Source organism: Myripristis murdjan, chromosome 17, assembly GCF_902150065.1.
Source record: "Myripristis murdjan chromosome 17, fMyrMur1.1, whole genome shotgun sequence".
Lineage (NCBI taxonomy): Eukaryota > Metazoa > Chordata > Actinopteri > Holocentriformes > Holocentridae > Myripristis > Myripristis murdjan.
Window position 1 is genome coordinate 16,637,440 of NC_043996.1, and position 23,057 is coordinate 16,660,496.

At 42.4% G+C, this 23,057-nt stretch overlaps 3 protein-coding genes across 6 annotated transcripts in view; 1 reads left to right on the forward strand and 2 right to left on the reverse strand.

Annotated features, from left to right (window-relative positions):
• Nucleotides 1–4,342, forward strand: part of LOC115374676 (protein unc-13 homolog A) — a 36,148-nt gene extending 31,806 nt beyond the window's left edge. For 2 of the 3 annotated variants that reach the window (XM_030073715.1, XM_030073716.1), the window contains one exon: nucleotides 742–4,342. In XM_030073715.1, the coding sequence (XP_029929575.1) occupies nucleotides 742–1,030 (289 nt within the window). In that variant the 3' untranslated portion in view covers nucleotides 1,031–4,342. The remainder of the gene's footprint in view (nucleotides 1–741) is intronic. The other variant, XM_030073717.1, reaches the window with a different exon arrangement.
• A 1,711-nt stretch (nucleotides 4,343–6,053) lies between these two features.
• On the reverse strand, nucleotides 6,054–14,286 carry LOC115374678 (RNA-binding protein MEX3B). 2 transcript variants are annotated; one of them, XM_030073721.1, is made up of 5 exons: nucleotides 14,169–14,286; nucleotides 13,875–14,004; nucleotides 12,786–13,350; nucleotides 11,267–11,511; nucleotides 6,054–11,096 (listed from the first exon to the last, which is right to left on the reverse strand). In XM_030073721.1, the coding sequence occupies exons 3-5, from the start codon at nucleotides 13,282–13,284 to the stop codon at nucleotides 9,879–9,881; spliced, it is 1,962 nt and encodes a 653-aa protein (XP_029929581.1). In that variant the 5' UTR covers nucleotides 13,285–13,350; nucleotides 13,875–14,004; nucleotides 14,169–14,286; the 3' UTR covers nucleotides 6,054–9,878. The 2 variants fall into 2 exon arrangements, with proteins under 2 accessions (XP_029929581.1, XP_029929580.1); XM_030073720.1 differs by having other exon boundaries at nucleotides 12,786–13,348; nucleotides 13,875–14,262.
• A 634-nt stretch (nucleotides 14,287–14,920) lies between these two features.
• mbd3a (methyl-CpG binding domain protein 3a) lies at nucleotides 14,921–22,617 on the reverse strand. Its single transcript, XM_030073729.1, has 7 exons — nucleotides 22,447–22,617; nucleotides 20,211–20,376; nucleotides 17,899–18,036; nucleotides 17,477–17,567; nucleotides 17,202–17,379; nucleotides 16,110–16,265; nucleotides 14,921–15,969 (listed from the first exon to the last, which is right to left on the reverse strand). The coding sequence occupies exons 1-6, from the start codon at nucleotides 22,500–22,502 to the stop codon at nucleotides 16,115–16,117; spliced, it is 780 nt and encodes a 259-aa protein (XP_029929589.1). The 5' UTR covers nucleotides 22,503–22,617; the 3' UTR covers nucleotides 14,921–15,969; nucleotides 16,110–16,114.
• Nucleotides 22,618–23,057: the final 440 nt, after the last annotated feature.

Genomic DNA, 23,057 nt, shown 5'->3' on the forward strand with positions numbered 1-23,057 from the left:
CCACTTGATTCAGATTTTCAAGGTTTAACTGAATAATGATTAAGATGTGCTGGAAGTGCAGATGTGCTTTGTCTACTCTTGAGTCACTGCAGGGTGTCTGCAGGGCCATAAAATGTGTTCCAGTGGCTTTGTTTCAACATAAAAATCTTACCTAATTTCATTCATCCATCTACGTTTTAAAAAAAAAAATAGTTCAAGTTTTCAAAGTCAGCATTTCTGATGCTATAGAACTTATACAGCCTGAAATATCAATTTATAGAAGCATCTAGTTAATAAGTTAACATATGCACCCCAGTGGCTCACTGTGTAGAGCATGTACTACTACTATAGTAATATTGTAATACCAAGGCACATACTAAGCCACGGCTGAGACGCTTTGCTGTATGTCATCCCCTCTCTCTACCCTGTCTTCCCTGTCTCTCTGAACTGTGACTGTCAAATAAAGCAGAAATGCCCACAGATAATCTTTACAAAAAAAAAAAAAAATACCCTATGCCTGCCTAAAACTTGGCCCTGCACTGCACCAACAGAATACTACTTATCTTTATATTTACCTGCAAAACGTTTGTGAATAAGAATAAGATGGTTTGTCCAAATATCAGTTTTAAATATCATGAGGTATGTCTTAAAGAGGTTTTAAAAAGCATTACTCTGATACCTGTTTATCTGATTCCTGTATATGGGGCATGTGGATGTGAAGTTGAACATGGATATGACTCCAACCTTCCTGTTTGTTTGCAGCTCCCTGGGCACGGAGGTGGGTCCGGAGAGCTATGAACTGCAGGTTTGCGTGAAGGACTATTGCTTTGCCCGGGAGGATCGCACGGTGGGCATGGGCGTGCTGCAGGTGAAGGACATAGCCAGTAAGGGCAGTGTCACCTGCTGGCTGCCTCTAGGCAAGCGCGTCCACATGGATGAGACGGGCCTGACGGTCCTGCGCATCCTCTCTCAGCGCAACAACGACGACGTGGCAAAGGAGTTCGTCAAGCTCAAGTCTGACCAGCGCTCGGCCGAGGAGGGTCGCAGCTGAGGGAGACGGAGAGACCAAGGACACACACGTGCACAAACACACAAGAGACATAACCTGATAGACATAGTATTCTGTACACTCACATATATTAGTACTCACAGTTACACAGATAGACCACCATGTGCAATACACAAGCACACAAAATGCTATGTTCTACATATATCTGCATACATTATGCAACATTAACACTGCAATATTCTCAAATGCAAACATGGAGAAATACGTTTCTGAGCATTCATATCTAATTTTGGAAACTGAAACAGCCCCCACCACCCCTCAAAACACCTGGCTTAGTGTTAGCCACACATTAGCAAGCACTTGTCAATCACCCACTCAAGCTTTCCTTTAACATATCACACCTTTTTATATGCTGTACATTTGAGACCTAGATGTGATATAATGAAAAGCAGAGCAACAATGAACCATGTTAATAGTTTGAGAAAGACCACTTTGCACTTTGGCTTCCTTTTCTCTTCAGGAGAGCAGACCTCGCCTAGCTATGCTCTATCTGTCCGTCTATCTGTCTGCCTGCCTGCCTGACTGTGTGTCGTTCTTTCAGTCCGTCGCTCTTTCTCTCCCCTTGTCGTTTTGCTCAGCTTAGTCTTCCCACAGTGTGATGTGTCGTGTAAGTTGGAGTTCAGACATTGATCTAAGATCAGAAGAATCACAGCCCTGAACTTAGATCAGTGTCTAGGGGTGTTACCCCCACTAGTCTGTCCTGTAATGTACTACTTCCTGCATGTTGACCCCAGGAACACTGTGAATGACCTGCTGTTACCATGGCAACAAATGTGCAGAATCCCCCACGCACCCCAGCTCCCTCCTCCCATAAAAATGGGTGCATCCAATAGACACCTTATACCTGTGTGAGCATGGCGCATATAACCCTGGTACAGTAACGTTTTATAATGATGACCTAAGCTTCATCACCACAGAGAAAACACAGGCAACAGAAAAATGTTTTGAGATGTGATCGTTAAGAGGCAAATGTTATGGCCATAATGTACATAGACACTTTTGGTGGATTTTTTTTTTAAACTTAACTCTCTTGCTTCACATCACTACAAAGGAGCAATACCCCAGTGTGTAACACACCAAGGCATCTTGTATGTTCCCCTAGAGTGCACATTTACTCCAAAAAGGGCTACAGGATCAGAGGACTTGGATGTCAATTTATGTGCTAAGAAATACTGTCCATGCTTGTACTGGCAAATCATTCGCAAGGTTTGCCCATGTGTCACGTAGACGCGCCATGACACTTTGGAGGGACTCCACATAAATCCACACAGTTGCGTTGTCCGTGAGAGAAGTTTGGTCGGTTGTCTGCCCTGCTCTCAACATCCATCTTCAAGACTGCACCTGTGGACGCCCGAGGACGTTCGTCAACAAGCAACGCTGACGTGCAACCGAACAGCGGCTCCCTGGAACACCTGTCCCTCCAAAGGCCTGCACACTTCCCATGTTTAAATCCATCCCATTAGGCCATAGCGGTTCGTTTGTACCTTCACTCACACTCTTGGCTTTTATGAAGAACAAACCCACTGTCCACACTGTTGTCTTTTGTTGTTGTGTGTGTGTCTGTGTGTCTGTGTGTTTGTGTGCGAGTGTGTGTGAGTGTGTGTGTGTGTGTGTGTGTGTGTGGAGGCTGAATCTCATATGGCACCTGCGACCTGAGATTGTGAGCAATATGTTGTACTCCACACACCCAAAATGAATGCGCTGCCTATACACAAGTACCAACTGCAATACCCAGATCCAAGGAATGGGAATAGTCTTTTGATTGCTTTTTTTCCCCCTTTTTGATCACTTTGAATTTTCTTTTATGGACTCAGAAAATTCCCTTTCCTATAGGAAGTGTGTTTTTTCCCAGAAGTACGGGAAATATTTTGGAATACTGGAAAACGGAAAAGAAAAGGGTTTTGTCCTTGAATTACTGTTTGCCTTGAGTAGGACCAAATTTGCACGGACCAGAGCTTATGTGTTGTTGTTGTTTTTTCTTTTTTTTTTTTCAAAGAATGAAGCCATCAAAGTCACCGCCAAGCATTTAATAGTATTCTGGCATCTTAATTAAAGACTTGTCAGGCGCAGTGCTCAACCCCTTAACTCTTCACTACAACAAAGTGAGCAAACACAAACACTTTTCCTAGTTTGTCTCATTTCTGCTCCAGAAACTTAGGTTTATGATGCAAACGACAGGTGTAGTATAAAGCAACGCAGTATGAACAAACCCTGTAGACGTTTGTGCTGTCGCTGTGGGGAGCGACATGACGAGACAGTGCCACACAGTGATAAAACACTGCACACTTGTCACATTTTGTGCCCATAGCCTCACTGGACACTGCTGAATTCTACCAAAAACTAGCCTTGTGAATGTTATTTAATCTCACCACAGCCTTCTCTCTTTGATCAAAAGGGACAGTTCAATCGAAAACCACGACTGACTCGGTGATACCAACTCATGCCTTTTATCTAGGCCTCCAAATTTCACTCGACATGAACCGTAAAGGGACTGTACTTCCGAATTATGCTTGACTTTTGGGTGACCTAGCCCTTTAACTGGACGTGAATTTGTAAACGCTGGCTTGTTCTCCCATCTTAAAGCAAACTGTCCCGGTGAGTGCCACTGATTTGAGGACACACCACAACACAGAGTTGAGAGTAATCCCACATAGCCCAAGACAAAACTTGACATGTTAGGCTGTAACTGAGAAAACAAACAACAACAACAACAACAAACAAGGCATATATATATTTATCATGCAGAATGGGGCTCTTTGGTTGCCTGCTTCATGTATGTATGCATACAAACTCTACTGCACACAAACAACTGATCACACACACACACACACATGCACGCATACACACCAATCTATGCTCAAGCACAAAAGGGCACATGTAAGATGACACACATGCATGCATGCACGCTGACACATCTCAATGGAGGCCAATGATGCCCACGCTGTGAATAGAATCAAATAACAAATTGCATGATGGGAAACTATTGTGCCAGCACGTGTCTCTTTGATGTTTCTTGCCAACATTTTCGTTTCCTTGGTTTTAATTTCAAAACCAGTGTATTAGTAAAATCACCTTGTTTTTTTTCCCCCTCTCTCCCAAAAGGCTTGTGAATACATCTGTAACCAATATGAATGTAGTGTGAACACAGAATTCGCATGAGAGAATTATTTTCTACTGAGGATGTTTCTAATTTGTTTCTTATCATTATTGATTGTTCTTTAATGAGGATGAAGTGGAACTGGAATGCAGCCTGATTGTGATCTGCTTCCTATTAAAAGGACATTTGTGTCACAATCTGTCGACTTTATCGTTCTTCCCGCCGGCCTCTGTATCTCTGAACTGTGATTCGTCTCTCTTCACAAACCAGTGACACTGGACTCCATTAAGATCTCCTCTCCTTTTGACTTCGCTTGTTTTAGAAAAATGTCAGTGACTATGAATGCATAAGCAGCAGGCTCTGCAGTGGCATTTATTACACCTTTGGTGAAAAAATGTAAAATTTTAGGAGCACTGGAAAAAACTGTGTGAGCATAGTAACTGAATCTTTGAATCTCAATTCAGTAGGAAGCAATAATTTATCCCTCAAGATGATATAAAATGACAGCACTCAACAAATCTGATTATGCTTTGTTTTATCAGTGATATTGTACACCCAAAAAATATTCGCAGTTTGATTTGGAAATGGAATGAGTCTTGTTTCCCCCACTTCATATTGCATCAGAAAATACAAATGTGGCCTAATTAAGCCCAAGTGTTTAACAATCTAAATACAGTCTCAGAATGCTGTGTTTGTTTTCCAGACTCCGCTGATCCTCAGATAGCTCAGATAATTGAATTCAGAGTGAAAAAGGAGCTTCAAAGCGATGCGTCACTGTGTAAACAAAGACGGAAATCAGACAGCAATGTCTCAACAGAGGAAGCCAAGTTGAAATCTGGTGGAGAGACAGCAGGCTGTTAGATGGACACCGCCCTTCACCTGGGCCAGGATCAAGCCACCATCCAGAAAGCACTGGCCTTGGATGGAGTGTTGATGAGCAAAACACTGACTCCCTATGAGCTCCCAGGATGCTGTTCTGCAGCCGTCTCTGACCTCTGACCTCCCTGTGCAGAAGGGAAGGGGGATCAACACGTGATCAGCCACAGTGAGCCCGGGGTTTTAGCAAGACTGCCTCCTCCATCCAGCCTCAGGAGCCACTGCAACTGAGCAAAACTAAAAGAAAGCTTCTACAGACTCATGTAAGCACTACACACACCAACTGTCTTCTCCATTGTGTATTATTGGAAACGTTTATTTTCTATTGTTCTAGGTTGTTAGTCTTTTCAATAAGGTCTATATTATTTTTATTTTGACAATGTAAGACTTCTAAGAGAGGTCATTATATAAGTATTTTCTATTTTTGCCTTTTTTAACAGTACTGGTGCAAATAGACACATCTAAAGAAAACAGACTGTGGGACCAGAGGGATTGCACCTTTTTTTTTTTTTTTTTTTAAACTGTATTTTCTTGGTTCTGAGTTGAAGCCCTAAATGGTGGGGATGGGGGAGGGAGATGACAGGGAAGTCATCTCCCTCCAAGCAAGTCTGGTGTTTGGTGCATGTGTGCTTAAGCAGTGGAGTGGGGTGAGCGAGCATTCATGGTTTCAAGACATTTTTATTCCTCTTCTTGGAACAGAATACTGAAAACTGATGGAAATGTTAAAAAAATAATTAAAGCTGGTCTGAGCTGTGCTCCATCAGCGGCCATGAAGAGGAAGCCCGTACGACTTCATGTGGCAAAGCTTCTGACTGCAAATAGTTTTCATCATATATAATCTATGCATCGCTCACAGTGCACCACGATCCCAGTGCAGTCAGTGGGTCGGCTGCAGATGTGCCTGCACTGCCACCATGTGGCAGTCTGACGCAACAGTTGCAATCGATTGCACACGTTTACAGAAACAAAGAGACAGACACAGCAGGATTATTTTACAGTAAAAAAATGAAACCAAAAACAAGACTTTATTAAAGAAGCATAAAAAATAAAACTCTTGATACATTTCTCATAACCGTCAAGTCAGCTCAAATTATATGATTATACAATTTTTTCCGGCTCACGGTTAGAAGGTCCATAAACTTTCAAATAAAATATATTTCAATTTTAAAATTTCTTCAATACTTTTCTCATTTTGTTATAAATTGCCTATATGTTGTACACAGGAAATAAGGAAAATAAAAAATGGAAAATAAAAATAAATTTGAAGTAATAAAAAGGATCACATTATTGTCTGGGATATTTAGGTAAGCAAATAAATTGTAAAAATAAAATGTGTAAAAAGTTTTTTTTCTTTTCATCTTAAAAATTATTAGCTAATGCCAGGCGGCTTGAAGACATGCAGATGGTTAACTTACAAATAATGATACATGTTCTTTAAAAACTACACTTATCTTCAATTAAGTCATTTCACCTTTTGAAAACAAAATCCCAATGATTGTATTCAGGGTATATACATACAGGTCAGGCCTGAAACCTAGTTTGCTGACGTTTACATTTTGGTTCTGCATACAAAGAGAATTAAAGCAAAATAGGAGAGCAGAGGCTTGGGGGGAGTGTGTCACCCCCAACTGGCGCGCTCTCTTCACATCCCCCTCTAATCACAAAAAAGGTCAGAGGTCACTGGCTAGCATGCCTCAGGAAACCCTGTTTTCAAACATTTAGGAAGGAAATGGGGGATGGGATAAGTCTGGCTAAAAAATAAAAAATAAAAATCAGCAGTCAATCTGAGAAAATTTGTACCTTTTAACGATTAAGCTACTGTACATTACCCTAACACACTCTCCCATGGGCCAGAGAGATCCTGGTGCAACACCAGAACTTACATTAGACCCATCTGGCAAAATTAAACACATTTTATTTCTCGAACAAGTCAACTTGGACAGTTCTCAGAAGGGCTTCAGATTGGCCTCAACACAGACTCACACAACAGTCATTATCTGTTCATTTAGACACATTCACACCCCTGCATCAATTCTGAGTCTGCAGAAGTAGAGACAAAATGCAACATTTGACATCAGACCCCAGGAGGGATGGGTTGCCAGTTTCAACAGAACAGTCCCACACAGGGGCAACAAGAATGAGGACAGGGTTGCCAGTTCTACAGTGCACTGGAGAAGTTAGTCTGGGGACTCGATGCCCCTGCACTACCATACGTAAGAAGCGGGTTTGCTCGCTGATGTGTTTCAGTAGGGAGTTGCACCAAAGCACCATTGGCTAGTCTTCAAAAAGACTACTAGTTCAGCTCCTGGGTTTATTTCCCTCCACATGTGTGGACAGACAAGTCAGTGTACCGCTGTGCTCAACCAGGACAGTGGGCTTATTAGATTCCTATGTGGAGCTGCTGCCCTCGTCAACTAAGTAGGAAATCAACAGTCAGGCATCCGGACAAGCGCACAGCGAAGGAGTTTAACATCATACTGGCTGGAGCACCATAATCACAGCAGCAACTGCCAATTAGATTTTCAACTCTGTAGCTATGACAACGATCTACTGATTTAGATACACCCATCTTTCCATGATAACTAAAAACGCACAACCATTTCTAATCTGCTGTAAAATCCAGGGAGGAGAATGCATCGGCCTATAGTTTTTTTCATCTGGATGTGATCTGAGGACCAGGTGATGACCTCATGACTGTGTGGGGACATACCAATTTAGGGAAAATAAAAATAAAAACCAAAAAACAAGTAAAACATTCTGCAGCTGCTGGGATTTGAACACAAGAGTGTCTGGAAGCCCTGGATGACCTAGCTACTAGCTGCCATATAGGAGAACTTGATTTTTCTTTCTACTGTGTGAGCCTGAAAATGTAATGTCAGAGGAAGCCCTTGAGCATATTAGTCATGTTATTTTAATTCTGTTGTCATGGCTTGTCTCATTCTATGAGCTGATTCCATGTATGTTCGAAAGGGCTACTAACAGCAACCATACAGTCACACCAAAACCCACTTACGTCCAAATCATACATATAAACACTACAGGAGGCAGTTACTGCGAACTCACAATGAATTAAAAAACACTAACACAAAACAGGTTGTAACCACCTTATGAGGAGTTACTCAAGTTATGCTATGAAACACAGGACAAATCTCAAATAACTATCCATATAGTGCACTACATTTGGCCGAGAGTACAGCTCTATATGGGGTATAACAGAGTGTCATTTGAGAGTGCCATACAGCTTTGCTGTGAGAGTGGGGGTGGAAGACCAAACTTAAAAAAAAACAGTAAGAGCTTTTTTTTTTCTTTTTTCAATTTTTTTTTTTCTTTTTTAGAGGGGCTGGGAGTTGCAGTGCATGAAAAATGGCTCAATCTAGCCCCTTATTACTGTTTTATGTGGGAGGGGCAGCCACCTCCCCTTAACCAAGACCCCTATTGGACAAGACATTCACGTGTGTGACATCAGAAAGCCCTATCTTATCCTATAGTTCAAAATATGTCAGTTAGCCACACAACTTGACAGTCAAGAGTCAAAAAACTATTAGAAAACACTACATAACCCAATCTAAGTGTAACAGATAGAGGAACCGAGAGGACTGGGGCAAATGTCCCGGTGTGGATGGATGGCTTCCCTAGACTCTGAGGGTGAAGGAGAGGGGAGAGCAGGACAAAAACCAGACCTTCTCATCTTGAGGACACACAATAATGCCAATGTGTGAAATAGCCCGATATGCCAAACATGACTGGGTATACATTATTAAAATCTACCCCAAACACTCACGCAGACACACAGGCACACAAAAGAGATGTGAATGGATTGTCAGGCATCCTAAAGGTACACAGAAGCTGACCTCAGACACATTCCTTCAATATCATTAATGTTACGTTTCTTAGTCATTAAAGGATAATTAATGTGAGTCACAGGGCCAACCACATTTAAAATGTGGGGAAGATTCTACTAATTTAGCGTACAAAAAAATGTCATTGATTTAAGGTAATTTGATCAAGAATTAAGAGATACCTTGTGTTTGCCCCTATTGATCCCATTAATTTATCACTAATGATGACTAAATTTCGCTAATGTTTCTGTAGCAACAAGAAATTATCCTTTAGAGGTCCCACGGGTGCATCGGGCTGCTAGGTGCCTGACTACATGCCCAACCTTAAACAAGTTCCAAGCATACAGAAAAATAGCAAACCCACTGCGCAATGTTACAAACAGCATGAGTGAGAGCACAGGAGAAAGCAAGGGATTGGTTAACAGTTGTTTGCATCCTGTCAAGAACATTAAAATAAAGAGTAGAAAAGTGCAGGCCTCATTGACAGCTTCATCGAAAAATATCTGTTAAGTACAAAAGTGTCAAAAGGAAAGGCTGTGAGAGAAAGCAGGCAGAGATCTGAAGAAGCCAGAATGAAGAAACGTAGAGACAGACCAGCCGCCAGCAGCCTGAACTATGTCACGCTGTGCAGACTGGTCCAGGTCAAAATGAAGGCCTGAAGAGAGATAAGACACTAGTTTCCTTCCATAAGTTCCCACCGTGAGACTGTCTGAGCCCCACCTGTCTGCAGAACAGTTTCAAATAACCTCACTCAGAAAAAGTCAATATTATTACTGTTATTATTCTTGACATAGTTATCACCAATAATTAACATCCGTATAGTATCATCATCTCTATTAATGCATTTATTATGGTCCATCATATGTGTGTGTGAAGGTCATTAGTGTAAGTCCCTCCGTCCGCTCCTCCACAGTTGATGTCCTACTCTAGTCTTGTAGATAGTAAGACAACTCAAGTTCTATACCTCCCCTCCTCATCCCCAGGTGGCACTGCCCTCGTTCCCTGTCCCCCGCTGGCATTAGGAGAAGATGCGGATGCACTGTGTGGTGGGGGTATGACAGACAGGGCACTCTGGCTCGGCTGACTGGCAGATTTGCCCGGCACACTCCATGCAGAACAGGTTGTGGCCACAAGGCACCAGGGCTGCTGTCACCTCACTCTCAAAACACACAAAGCAGTCCCTATTGACACCAGGGCTAACACCGACGAGACCCGCAACCCCTGGGCCAGAGCCACCTTTCAGCCGGCCCAACATGCCAGAGCTCAGGCCCACCCCACTGCTGCCTCCCTCGGAGTCAGTGGGAGAGCCCCCAGGCAAGGAGGAGGCTGAACAGGAGGAGTAGCCGGTGGATGAACCTCCAGAGCTGGAGCTGGAAGCTCCAGAGAAGGAGCCGCCACCTGTGTTGCCAGACTGTAGCCAGGATAGAGTGCTGAGGGGGTCGCTCTGGGCACGGCGGGCCAATGGATGATCCAGGGGGCTCACGCCTGTGTCCTGAGGCAGGGTTGGAGACAATCTTGGTGTGATGGCACCACCACTCAGGCCACTGCTATTACGACGCAGAGGCTGCTGCTGGGACGTACTGGCTGTCTTATTGCCTGTTCCACCATTGACAAAAGGTGCCCAGATGTTGGAAGCACTGAACTCAAAGCCCAGCTCATCTGAAGAGGACAGCCCTGGGGTTGAGTCTCCCCCAAAAGTGAATCCTCCTCCAGCACTGCTGGAGCCTGTGCTAAATGGACTAGTAGGGCTACCTCCTTCGGTGGCCTTGCGTGTGGTGCTGTAGCTATCTGAGCTCATCCCGCCATTGTGTGTGTGGTAGGAGGCTGTGGACGACATCTTCCGGCTGGATGAATGGTGCATAGCCATTGGAAGAGGGGGAGGGGGAGGGGGTGGCGGAGGAGGGGGTGCAGAATGGTGGCTAGTAGCCCTGGACCACAGAGCTGCTCCGAGCCCTCCGCTCAGGGAGCCCAGGCCTTCTAGACTGACATCAGTCCCGTTCTGGTGGAAGTCATTGTCTCCCTGAAGATCCACAAAGGCTCCTGTCCGCAGGGTGATATGAGTCTCAATCTCCTCTCTGGCACGGTCCACGTTCTCTGGCATACCAGTCACCTCAAACACTGGGTCTTTCTCTCGGCTGGGTGTCACAATGTAGGTGTGAGTCTGCTGTTGTATGCGCTTGATGGTAGCTCCCTTTGGTCCAACAACCAAACCAACAACTCTGTAAGGTACCCGCACCTGGATCGGCAATAACAGAGACATTATATCCTTTGAAAGGTGAAAGCATGACCAAATAATACAGACATTTTAACGTTTTCTACAGGTGTATAACATCTTAAATATGTTGTTGCCTGATTATTATATAAGCTATAACAAGGACAGCTGGATGACAATAATGGTTTAAATACCTGTATGGTGGTCTGCCCTGGCAGGTGGGGCGGTCCAGGAAGGGAGCCCCCTCCCCCTGGCCCAGCACCAGCCTTGCATCGGGACGCCCGGATCATAGAGAAATGCTCAGCGGCAGAGACGATTTCTCGTTTAGCCATCTCCACATCCTCCCTACGTCCTGTCACGATGAATACTGGATCCTCACCTCTAACTGGGGTCTTTATGTAGGTGTTTGTCTTGGCACGCAAGGCCTTGATCTTACAACCTGTAAGATGCAGAAGCATATAAACATGGATTTTAATTACATTATACCAAAATTGCCAAAGCACATTTTGTAAGATGTAGAAGCATATAAACATGGATTTTAATTACATTATACTAAAATTGCCAAAGCACATTAGATAGATACACATTAATTAATAAAACACACATACTGTGATCTGTGTTACGCATACACATGTACAGGTGGTCAAAAGAAAACAACCAAAAAATATATTTCTGGTACATGAAGACTTGCCAACATCACATGTAATTTTCAAGTAATTATTGCAATCTAAATGATAAATAAAGCAGCAAAAATGGAAGGCATGAATTAAAGCCACGATGCCTGCCCACATAAACGTCCGGGGTTCATGCACTGTTTGTAGCACCTCATCTACCTTCACCGACATAAAGTGTGTGCTCTGTTTCTTTAAATATGGACGGTTCAATCTGGGCAACCAATAGGGCGCATAGTGCGTGATGTCATTCTGGGAAGCAGAAAGCATGGCTTTTCAAACAAAGAGAACAATGCCATAACGATACCGCGACTGCAACGGGCGCACCAAACCTAACCGATGGGTTCATGTCAAATTTAATACGTGTATTGATGTAACGCCAAAGAAAAAACAGTAAAATTGTGGGGTATACATGCGAACAGCATCGGCAGACGGAGATGGGTGCAGGGCGTAACACCGCCCAGTCCCGTGTTTGTGCGTCTGCCCCGTTTCAGCCTCAATCCGCTCAGCAAAATAATTTATAATACACCATAAGCACAGCTGCGAATAAATACATCATGTTCGGAGTTCAATCTAGCCACTTTATATTTGTGATAGGTGAAATCAAAATTATTCGGTACGTTTCCTTTGTTTGGTGCAGACTGCTAGACATGTCCAGACTCCCGACAATCTGCCGCTTTGTCTGACCCTCTCCTACCCCTCCCCCTCCCTCCCACTCATCAACCACTCTCTCACTCACTCTCTACCAAGCCATTGTCTTAACACTGTTATAAAGGCCATGCAAATAAGGTAAGCATGCCTTTTCAGGACTACTAACATTATACAAGCCACGAAAAGAACCAAACACAAGAGTGCGGCTCAAGGAGCTTACTCCGGCATCAACACCTGACTGAGGCTGTAAAACTTCTGGGATCCACCTCTCACCAGTCACCCAAACAAAGAACAAACTGCCTGCATGCTGCCCGTCTAAGATGTTAATAAACACTGAATAAATACACACCCAGCTCGGCGTGCGTGTCTTTAAAACAGCCAGTGGTCTTACCTTGCCGCCCCACAATTTCAGCAACATGTTCAGAGCTCGGGACAGGCACGCATTCAGTCATGTTGACACTTCTTTTTCGGCTGCAGAGTACGGAGCTTTGTTCCCCGTGGAGCATGGAGTGAGAGCCGGCCATGTGGTAGCCGCCCGAGCCGTAGTACTCTGGGGATGGGGAGCAGGATGTCGGGGAGTCCCGGGACCCACTAGGATGCTCCAGCATCTGAAGGTCCACATAGCCTCCTCCACCCACACCGTTGCAACTCTCAGAGCCCGGTCCTTGGGTCCCGTCGAGCGGGTCGACCAGTCCGCCCCCACCGCCCCCACAGTCCACCTTCTCCAGGGCCATGAGTGACAGCTGGTCCAGGGCGAAGCGAAGCGCCTCTTGGTGATCCTCTTCCCTGGATTCCTGGTCTGTTTCTCGGGGCAGACCGACCCCGTTGTGCTGGCTGCTGACTACCATGTCGTGGTCCATAATCTCGGGGTGGAATAAAGGGCTAGGCATAGTCTCCGTGGATCTCACATCAGATCTCGGATATTGCCTGTTAAGTTGGGGAGTTGAGGGCACCCTTTAAAAAATAACGACGAAATAGCACAAATTCAAGTGGTTGTTGTGCATTAAACACACGGAACAAGACTGAAATCGACTGTCATGCATGCTCCCATTCACTATCAATACATTGAATTAATAGTGTTGATTTGGGCGCCCTGCTTTGTCTGTTGCTGCTTCTTGTATGACAACTGAAAGCATCTACACTGCTGGCTGTCTGATCAGAATAAAGCATGTCCACGAGAATACATGTGCACAGGATATTTCTCTGCTCTAACAAAGGTGTATTCTCTGCCGATAAGTTACTCCCCTGTGTACTCATCGAAATTTGGGAATTTGGGTAAAGAGGTGAGCTGTTGTTAGCTTATACAAGCAAGCTAGCTAGCTAGCTCCACAGTCGGCACTCAGTCACGTTGCCGACCCCTTTGTTTGGGAGTACCAATGCTAGGTGGTTAGCTGTGTTCTGACAGTCGAACTTTTTGTCATTTTCAAAGGCAGGTATACTTTTTTAAAATAAAACAAACACGGAAACGACGTGAACTTACGTTATCTTCCCGTTCTCGACGAGGTCCCCCTCTCTCTTCTCGCCAATTCTTGGAGGAAAGATGAGAAGCAGCCGGGAGGAGGAGGCGACCAGTGTGCGCTAACAGCTAGCAGGGTTAGCTTGCTAGCACGCTAAATTGGGGGCGTTGGAGAAAAACGTTTAAAAACGAAAAGAGGACACTGTTGTTGTTGTTTTTTTAATACTCTACCCAAGCCGTATTTCGAGTTGCATCACCGGGTCTTCATTATGCGTGTCGACTAGAAGCCTACAGTTGAATTTCAAGGTAAATAATTACCTTTTAGTAAAAATATACAGTGTTTCTTGGTTCTTTCTGCTGTTCCCTGACCCTGGTCCACCGCCTTTGTCTCGCCAGGCGCACGCCGCTCTGACTGTCTCTCGCACACAGCACTGACGTCACCCGCGACACAACAATGGGTTCAAAGGCCATGCAGCACAGGGGCGCATCACCGCAAAGCTGCTGTTGTGGCTGTCACTGCCATTGTGCCCGTCTGTCCGACACTGTATTTTTTTTATTTGATATTCTAACTTACGTCCACTTGCAGCCTGATACTTACGCAATGATACATTTCAATTTTTTTGGTCATGGCAGGGTGTGTTCATCATGGCTACCATTGGTGAGGTTTTGGGTGGTCCAACAGAGCACTGAGCCAATGATGCTCCATGTGTCTGTGTCTCTCTGTGTGTGTGTGCCTGCATCTATTTAATTCGTTTCAGATTATCACACGGATAGCACACTACAGGCACATCTGATTTATTGGAGTGAACTGCTTTAATTCAAGCCATGTAAACACATGATTTCAGCCCTTCTCAGGGCACAACATGCTTTCTAAAGTGCCAGAATAGGATATGAGAAAGCAAGATGAAAAATATTAGCTCCACTACCTGTCACTCTTTGACTGATCAATTTTAAAAGCATAAAAATGTCCACTTCATAAATCCACAAAATGAAAGAAATACCCCAGCCCTTTAATTCTAACAGGTAATAACAATGACCTAAAAGTAAGTGAGCTTAAAAAGATAGTTTACACCATTTACAAAAGAGCTGCATTTATTTAATAATGACAATAAAGTGGTATAGACACATGTACTTACAACACACCTTGGAAATGAGGTAAATCAAGGGCACATCAGCATCATTACTGTCCAATATTTTCTCAAGGTAGAAACGTTTTTCTGGTACTGTCTGTATTCTAAACTCAAATGTGGTTAAGTTTGCACTTACTCTGCAAAATAACCCCCCAAAACAATACTGACAATTACTGTATATTGCCAATACAAATAGCAGGAGTAATACTTTTAAATCCACATCAATTCAAGTTATTCATAGAAATCATACAAGTATGAAAACATTTAGTCAAGTTAACAACTTTCTTTTATAATTTATGATAACTAGAATTTTGTGTGCATGTAAACATACCCCTTAAGATTAAAGGCATGCCATACTGCCTATATTACCAGAGTAGGATACAACTGAGGACTGTTATAAAAAAAAAAAAAAAGAAGAAGAAGAAGAACATTATACAACAATGTGCTCTGGCAGAACCTTTAAAAAGAACATGCTGAGAGGGTCTCCTCAGCTTGAACTGAAACACTTAAACATTTACACACACACACACACACACACACACACACACACACACACACACACACACACACACACACACAGAGCAAAGGCACTCTTCTCATTCACATACACCAGGTTTGTGTTTCAATGCTGAACATGTTAACTAGAAAGTTATCAAAACTGCATTGAGTAAAGCACCATCTATAACTGTTAAACATGAGTAGAGGTAAAAATGAGAACAAATAAAAAGCACCATTTCAGAATTGCCAGAGAAAAAAAAAAACAAAAAGAAAAGAAAACAAACCTTTTTTTTTTCTCTAGAACCAATTTCTGTTTTCTTTAGGTTGCAAATTTGCAGATTCCCTGCATCTGAGGTCCACTTGAGTTACAAGAGCTTGAGGACAATTTTCACAATGAAGCCAATCATTTGAAAAAAAAAAAAAAAAAAAAAGTTCTTTGTACGAGAGGAGGGGATACCATGCACCAGCAGACTCCCTTTCATCCAACAAGCCTGTAGGAGAGATGACAAAAGAGATATATTACATGTTTGGGATCCATTTACTACATACTAATGTAAGACAAATGACGGGACTGAATGATCCACGACTTAAGAGTCCCAACAAACTGACCCTATGACGTTTTCTTGTATACCTTGGCTATAAGTTGTCCGTGTCCACCTGCTCTGGCTTCTCTTCCGGTGCGTTAGCCACAGCGTCTGTAGCCGTGTCCTCTATATGAGCCAACATGTCAGCCATGAGGGCTTCCTCCAGCCTCCTCCTCACATTATGCACCAGGTCCTCCTGTTTCCTGGAGGACACACAGGAGGGGAAAGAAACACAGTTATCAGCTCCAATGTGGCAGCTGTATTTACAACATACCTATGTATGTTATAAATACAGCTGCCACAGACCTTTCACAGCAAAATATTTTAGAACTCAACATTAGTAAAAGATTTACAATTTCAACCTCCTCAGTCCACAGAAATTAGTTGAACATACAGACAACAGTAACTGATTCACATTTTAATTCATCTATTGGCCATAATCTCTACTTCTGAGGGTTAAGCATCACAAAATATATTCCTTATAGTGGAAGGCAACGTGCCATGCTGTAAACTGTGAGTGTGTACATTAGCAGCATGAGTGACCCCACTTGGGTGCTGAATCGATATGTATTGCAATTCTTAAGTACTGTGATTGGATATTACAATTTCTTGCAATTTTTGTTTTTTTTTTTAATTACCCTCTAGTCGGTGGATGTAAAGTTTCATGAAGCTCTGATTATCCTAGAGGTCTCAGTGGGTCATTTTATACCATAATGTCAAGTACCAAAAAACAGTCTCACTACAATGACATGGCTACTCTTGGGGCTAACATCGTCACACATGAATCAAATGTGGCTCACTGAATCCACAAGAATCTCAGCTTTCCAGTCCAACCCAATTTCTCCAACTCCAAGACTGTTAAGACCTCAGAAGAAATGCACCATTTTAGAACGGGTGAAAACAACACATTTGTACTGTATGTAGAAACCTGCATTTCTTTTGCCCAAAACTGCAGGGGATCAGCATAATATGGGCATTTCTGCAAAGGGGAGACCCATGTGTACTGAAAGAAACCAGTTTCACTTAGATATCTTGTTTTTGTCAAGTTATATAATATATATAATATGGTGATACTTAAGTGAATAATTTTTTTTCCCATCCCAAGTGGATGGCGCTGTGTTTGCTCTTGCGTGGCTTACCTGATATCGTCATCGGTCACCATGAAGGCCTTGCACAGAGGCTGCGTTGTGTTGAGCCAGACTCCGGGGTTCTTCTCCACTGCAGCGGCAAGCTGCCCTGTGACGGGCGTGGGGCTAGTGTGCAGGGCACTGGCGATGGCAGAGAGCAGGGTTTTGTCTGAACACACAGGTCCAACACCTGCAAAAAGACACAAAGCACAGGTCAGGCATACAGAAAACCCATGCTTTAAATTACACTACGTGGTTGTCGTGTTTTAAATGCTCATTGCACTCACCCTGTAAGCCCTTGGGAAGATCCATGGTTTTCACCAGCTCTTCTGCAATATCAAATGCACTCAAACCACTCAACTTCCTCTCCCAAAACAGCTAAAGATAAAGAAAAAAACAAAAACAAAAACACAAAATACAAAGAAGAATCAGATCAACTACATTAGAAATAATCAAGCATATGATCCAAAGCAGCATCAATTCAAGTGCTGCTCAGCTTGACCGTAGCACAGCTGACTAGATCATTTAATTTATACGGGGAACTTCATACTTTACACTGTAGGTAAATAAATGAAATAAAATTCAGTTGCGCTGAATTTTATTTGACTTTTCAAAGTGTCTGAAAAAGTTGTAAATGCAAATGACACAATACAAAGTTTCTTTGTCGACAAAAGTGGAACATGTGCATGCACACAGCTCAATGAATCACCTGTTTTGGCTGGTCCATAGCTTTCTGGGGGTCAGTCTTTACTTTGTTGTTGGGGTGATTTGTGACCTTGGTTACTGGTTGTTTAAAGATGGATGCTGTCTGTCGAACTGGTAGTGCTGTGTTCAAGTCAGGCTTGGCCTTCAACAAAGACAAAAACAAACATTTGTTGTAAAAACTGCCAAAGTTAACTGTGATTAAGTCAACTGTGATTGATTTTCTATTACAGTAAAACAACAACAGAAAATTGTTCTAGTATATGTTTTACACTTTGGTAATCAGAAATTGACTCTCTGCTCAGTAAATACTAAATTTCCATTATTTAAGCTAAATATTAGAAATGATCTTGTACTTAAAACCAAAATTCATGTCTCAGATTCATTATTTTCAGAATTTACTTATGTAATGCTTATGAGCCAAATGTTATTGCAAAGCAGACATTTTTTTTTTAACATGCAATAAGAACATAACAATTTTCTTACATTTAACAAATACTTTTCCAGCAGTGAACAAATATGTGAAAAGTACATCCACATTTCACAAAAGCTCAATTTTATCCCCAGTTTTGACCAAATGCTTTTTTTCCCCATATAGCTGATGCTGTATTTGTTTATTTATTCTCAACATTTAACAAAATGTGTAAAACATGTTTTACAATATAATGAATATTTTATTATTTTCCAATATTTAATAAGTGCGTGAGAGAGGTTTGGAGTGGCATGAGGACCATCACTGGTTTCAGGCCGACCAGCAGCAGAGTTGAAGGCAGCTTGGCAGTCTGGGACTTAAAAACTGGAAGTGAATTTGCTGCCCTGACAAGGAGGGCGAGGTTGTTCCACAGTTTAGGAGCTGCCACTGAGGAGGCTTGGTCGGCCCAAAGTGCCAGTCTAACTCTGGGAACGGATAGAAACTGTTGGTCCAACAGCCTCGGCGAACGACATGGGACAGAGGGCTGCAACAGGTCTGACAGAGACGCAGGTGCGTTCGTTCAAGCACTTATAGACAAACATCAATATTTTGAAACCTGAACAGGTAGCCAGTGTAAAGATGGCAGGACTGGTGAAATGTGATCAGGCTTTCGGGTGCCGGTCAGGAGTCTAGCAGCAGAATTTTGAACCAGCTGCAGCCTGGATAACAGTGGCTGGCCCTCCGACATATAACAAGTTACAGTAGTCAAGCTTCCAGGTAATAAAAGCATGAGTGGCCTTCTCAAGGTCTTTGGGAGAGAGAAAGGGTTTGATCTTGGCTAAAACTCTGAATTGAAAAAAGTTGGCTTCGAAAACTGATTTGAGTTGCCCGTCTAATTTAGAAGAAGAATCAAAGGTAACCCCAAGGCTCCTTATATTAGGTTTCCAGTATAGAGCCATAAAGTATTTCTGATTCTGATTTAGTAAATGTTGGTGTTGCTGTTTCAACATGTAAGAAATGTGCAGGATAAAAAATTAACACCCATTGAATGCAGGTAGGCTAAATTTTGGGTTTGGTAGGTAAACAAATTGGGGTCACCAGCCATGCTGATGTTGTGATGTTGGCCAATCAAATCAAAGCTGCTTTTCACACCATATCTGTGCTTTTGCTGCAAGAAACATCTGTGTTACATGTTATAACAGATGTGGTGACACATCTCTGGAGTTAAGCCACCAAAAAGAAAACCTGGAGGTGAAGAGAAAGTCATAGATGATGGTGTTCTTGTGTCGCTGGAACGACACAGGGGCTCTGAGATCCTGGCTAAAATATGAAGCTCAGAAGCCTAGTATGTAGAAAATACATGATGCAGTTTTGTGGCTGGTAACAAATATTTCTGGCTGGTAAATTTTCTCAGTTTGCCTCCTGTTGGCACATTAGCCAAAAAGTTAATTTTGGACCCTGAAATGTGTGAATTTTCCCCCACATTTATCACACACTTGATTATTTTCTCATGCTTAACAAATATGGGATTTTTTTACACACTTAATAAGGGTGTCTTTTCCAATATTTATCTTTTCTTCCTACCATATTTAATACATGTCTGATTCTTTTCCAAAATCTAACAGATGCATGACAAATTTTTCCATACTTAATAAATTAATGATTTTTTTCAACATTCAAAAAATATGTGAAAAGTACTCTGATATTCAGTTCTGGCACATGCTTTAATGTTAGTACACAACATTAATACCATCAGTACAAAAAGTGGTGCTTTTGAGTTGTTTTTTACAATTATGGTGTGAAGCCTGCACACTGCCAAGGACTGTGGAGGAATACTCTGCTTTAAATTCACTAATTAATTTAATTTTTGCACAGTCATTCCAACACATCAACACACTCTGTCTCACCTTGATTTGATGGCTGCCGTCATTCAGATGCTTGTGTCCGTTGCGCTGGACTTTGTTCATGAGCGAGCGTCCAGTTCGGGAGTGGACGGCTTGCACATCTGTGGGACCATTGCTCCCAAGACAGCGGATTATCTGGGGCTTGTTCAGGAAGCGCTTCGCAGGCGGACTGGAGAGGAGGCACAACGTAAAATCAAGATCATAGAAGTGACTTCTCAGACAGCAGAGGATTTAAGATTCGTTCACTAGATACTAGAAGGGTAAAACTGGTTTTATACTGGATGTTGGATATTCAGATTTATATTTGCACTTCAAAAATCAACAGCTTTTACACTGTGTAACTCAGAAGTGTAAAACCAACTGTCATAGGTATTTTTAGATCTCCTTACTTTTGTTATGTCTTTATAGCCTATATTTTAAAGACCCCCCCATACATACATACATACACACACACACACACACACACACACACACACACACACACACACACACACACACACACACACACACCCCTTCACCTTTTACTTTTACTTCTTCATGAACTTTTATTACATCATTCAATCACTATTTTTAATAAATAATGGCTTGGCTGTTGTGAATTGCAGAATTGTGGCAATTTACTTTTTTCAATTTGTGTACACTGTTTTTTCAAAAATATATATTACATATTTGTCGTGTCCACTAGGTTGCAGTGTGTGTATCTGTGTGTGTGTGTATCCATCCACAACTAATCTCACATACTATTAGGTCTATGATGATATTTTTTTATGCAAAGTTATGACTATAGGATCAAAGATTTCTAGTGGTTATGGTGATTCAAAACCTTTTAAAAACTTGTTTTATACCACAACTGGGTGATAACTCCTCAGCTGGTTGTGTCTAGTAGTCTGAGCACCAGAGCCGGGGAGACAGAGGAGATCTGCACTCTTCTAGTTATGCATTATTTTCATTATCATTTTCATTAGCTTGGCTGTTGTGAACTGCCAAAGTCCCAAACCAACTCTAACATGTTTGTGACTCCACCCCCCACCCCATCACATCTCCACCTTTTTCTTTTTTGGTTTTGTGGCCAATTTTTGTTCATGAATTTTTATTACATAATATAATAATTACCCCACCATTTTCAATAGCTTTGGGGCTGTGGACAGCATATAACAACATATAACAGCATTTCAACACATGTTGAACCCCCCCTTAATACCTTCAACCTTTATTTTATTCAATTTCCATCTACATAAAAAAAAAAAAAAAAAAAAATTTACATAATAACTTAAGTTTGCCTGTATATACGTTCTAACGTCCGAGGTATTTATTGAAAACAATGCAAAGTATTAAGTACTAAATAAATAAACAAATCACTCTGAAATATCAGATTATTTCGGATTTCTGAGATAAACTCTGGTAGAGCTATTGAAAATACTGGCTGATAATTCTACTATGTAATAAAAATTGATGATTTATTTATTTGGCTACAAAACAAACAAAAAAGTAAAGTGTTAAGATGCTATAAGGGATGCAGTCACACAGATGGCTTTACACTTCGGAGTTACACAATGGCGAAGTTGCTCTTTTTTTTTTTTTAAGAGAGACTATAAATGTGTATATCAATCATCCAGTATCAAAACAGGTTTGTAATCGTGATTACTGATTATTGATTATTGAGACCACGAGCTGCGCGCGCTGTCATCGAGCCGCTGAGTGACGATGTAAAGCTGATCACTGATCATCAGCACATTTATCGATAAACGAGCTGCTAGAGACCCAGCAGCCTCTCTCCGGGTCCGGCTCACGGTGTGGACCGAGCCGCCGCGTCGTGCCCTTAGCACCCGGTGTGGGTGTGTGCGTGTGTGTGTGTGTGTGTGCGTGTGTGTGAGGGCCCGTCGCCAGTCAGGCGTGTGTAAACAATGAAAGTTAGCTGGCTAATCAAGCTAGCCGCACGGCGAGCAGCAGCGACGGCACCGACACCGTTTGAGTTACGAGCCGGCAGCTGTACCTTCTCCATGTGCCGCTTGACGTGTATTTTCCACTCGATAAACTCTAAAAGCCGAGTTTGCGGACATTTTCCACCTCTAGCGTCAGTGCTGGCTGACCGGACGTTACCGTGTGAACACATGAACTGTTTCATTATCGCTAGCTGAACGTGCAAGAAGCGTGCATGCGGTGCGCTCCGCTGGCAGAAACCAAACTTTACTTTATCAACTCCGTCAGCTGGAGGCCTACGAGCTGCTGCTGCGCCCACCTTTTTCTCTCCATGTTTCCGGACGTCTTGGCTTTTGTTTCGGAGAGACTGTACATGATTGTACAGCTAGCTACTGTTGTCGTGGATCTGCTTCGCGTCTGTTATCAGCTGTCCTTTCTCTATCCCTGGTCCCAACCATTATTAGATCACTCCGCCAACCTGTTAACATAATAAGCACGGCAATCCTTCCGCAACACTTGGGCAAACTAGTTCCAAAGTGCAGCTCCAGCCGAAGCTTCCAGTGATCATGAACCACAATTTTGACGGAGTGTTTTTTTTTTTTTTTTTTTAATAATAAGTATTTGTGGAAGTTTTGTCACGCAGTAGCGTCAATATCTCTACTTAATAAAGACTGATATTCTGGTGTGACATGAAATAGGTATTAAGTTTGTTCAGCATGACATTGAAACATTTTATGCAGATGCATCGCCCAGTTTATCACCAGAGTATTGCAAATGCTTTAGTTTTTGAACTTCAAGTCTCAGAATATTTTCATGGTCGAAGAAAAAAAAAAAAAAAAAAGACACACGATGTACAATGTAAGATTTTCTTGTATACAAGACGATGGACTAAGAAAATTTCCAATATCAACTTAAGGGTCTGCATTCAGC

What these genes read in the sequence shown, in the direction of transcription:
- mbd3a (XM_030073729.1), bottom strand. Translation starts at nt 22,502, where the DNA reads ATGTACAGTCTCTCCGAAACAAAAGCCAAGACGTCCGGAAACATGGAG. An exon ending in CTATGGACCAGCCAAAACAG is followed by an intron (nt 17,568 to 17,898) that starts GTGATTCATTGA and finishes CTTTATCTTTAG; the next exon opens with CTGTTTTGGGAGAGGAAGTT. An exon ending in TCTTCCCAAGGGCTTACAGG is followed by an intron (nt 17,380 to 17,476) that starts GTGAGTGCAATG and finishes GTCTTTTTGCAG; the next exon opens with GTGTTGGACCTGTGTGTTCA.
- LOC115374678 (XM_030073721.1), bottom strand. Translation starts at nt 13,284, where the DNA reads ATGCCTAGCCCTTTATTCCACCCCGAGATTATGGACCACGACATGGTA. An exon ending in TGAAATTGTGGGGCGGCAAG is followed by an intron (nt 11,512 to 12,785) that starts GTAAGACCACTG and finishes TGCATCTTACAG; the next exon opens with GTTGTAAGATCAAGGCCTTG. An exon ending in CAGGGCAGACCACCATACAG is followed by an intron (nt 11,097 to 11,266) that starts GTATTTAAACCA and finishes TTGCCGATCCAG; the next exon opens with GTGCGGGTACCTTACAGAGT.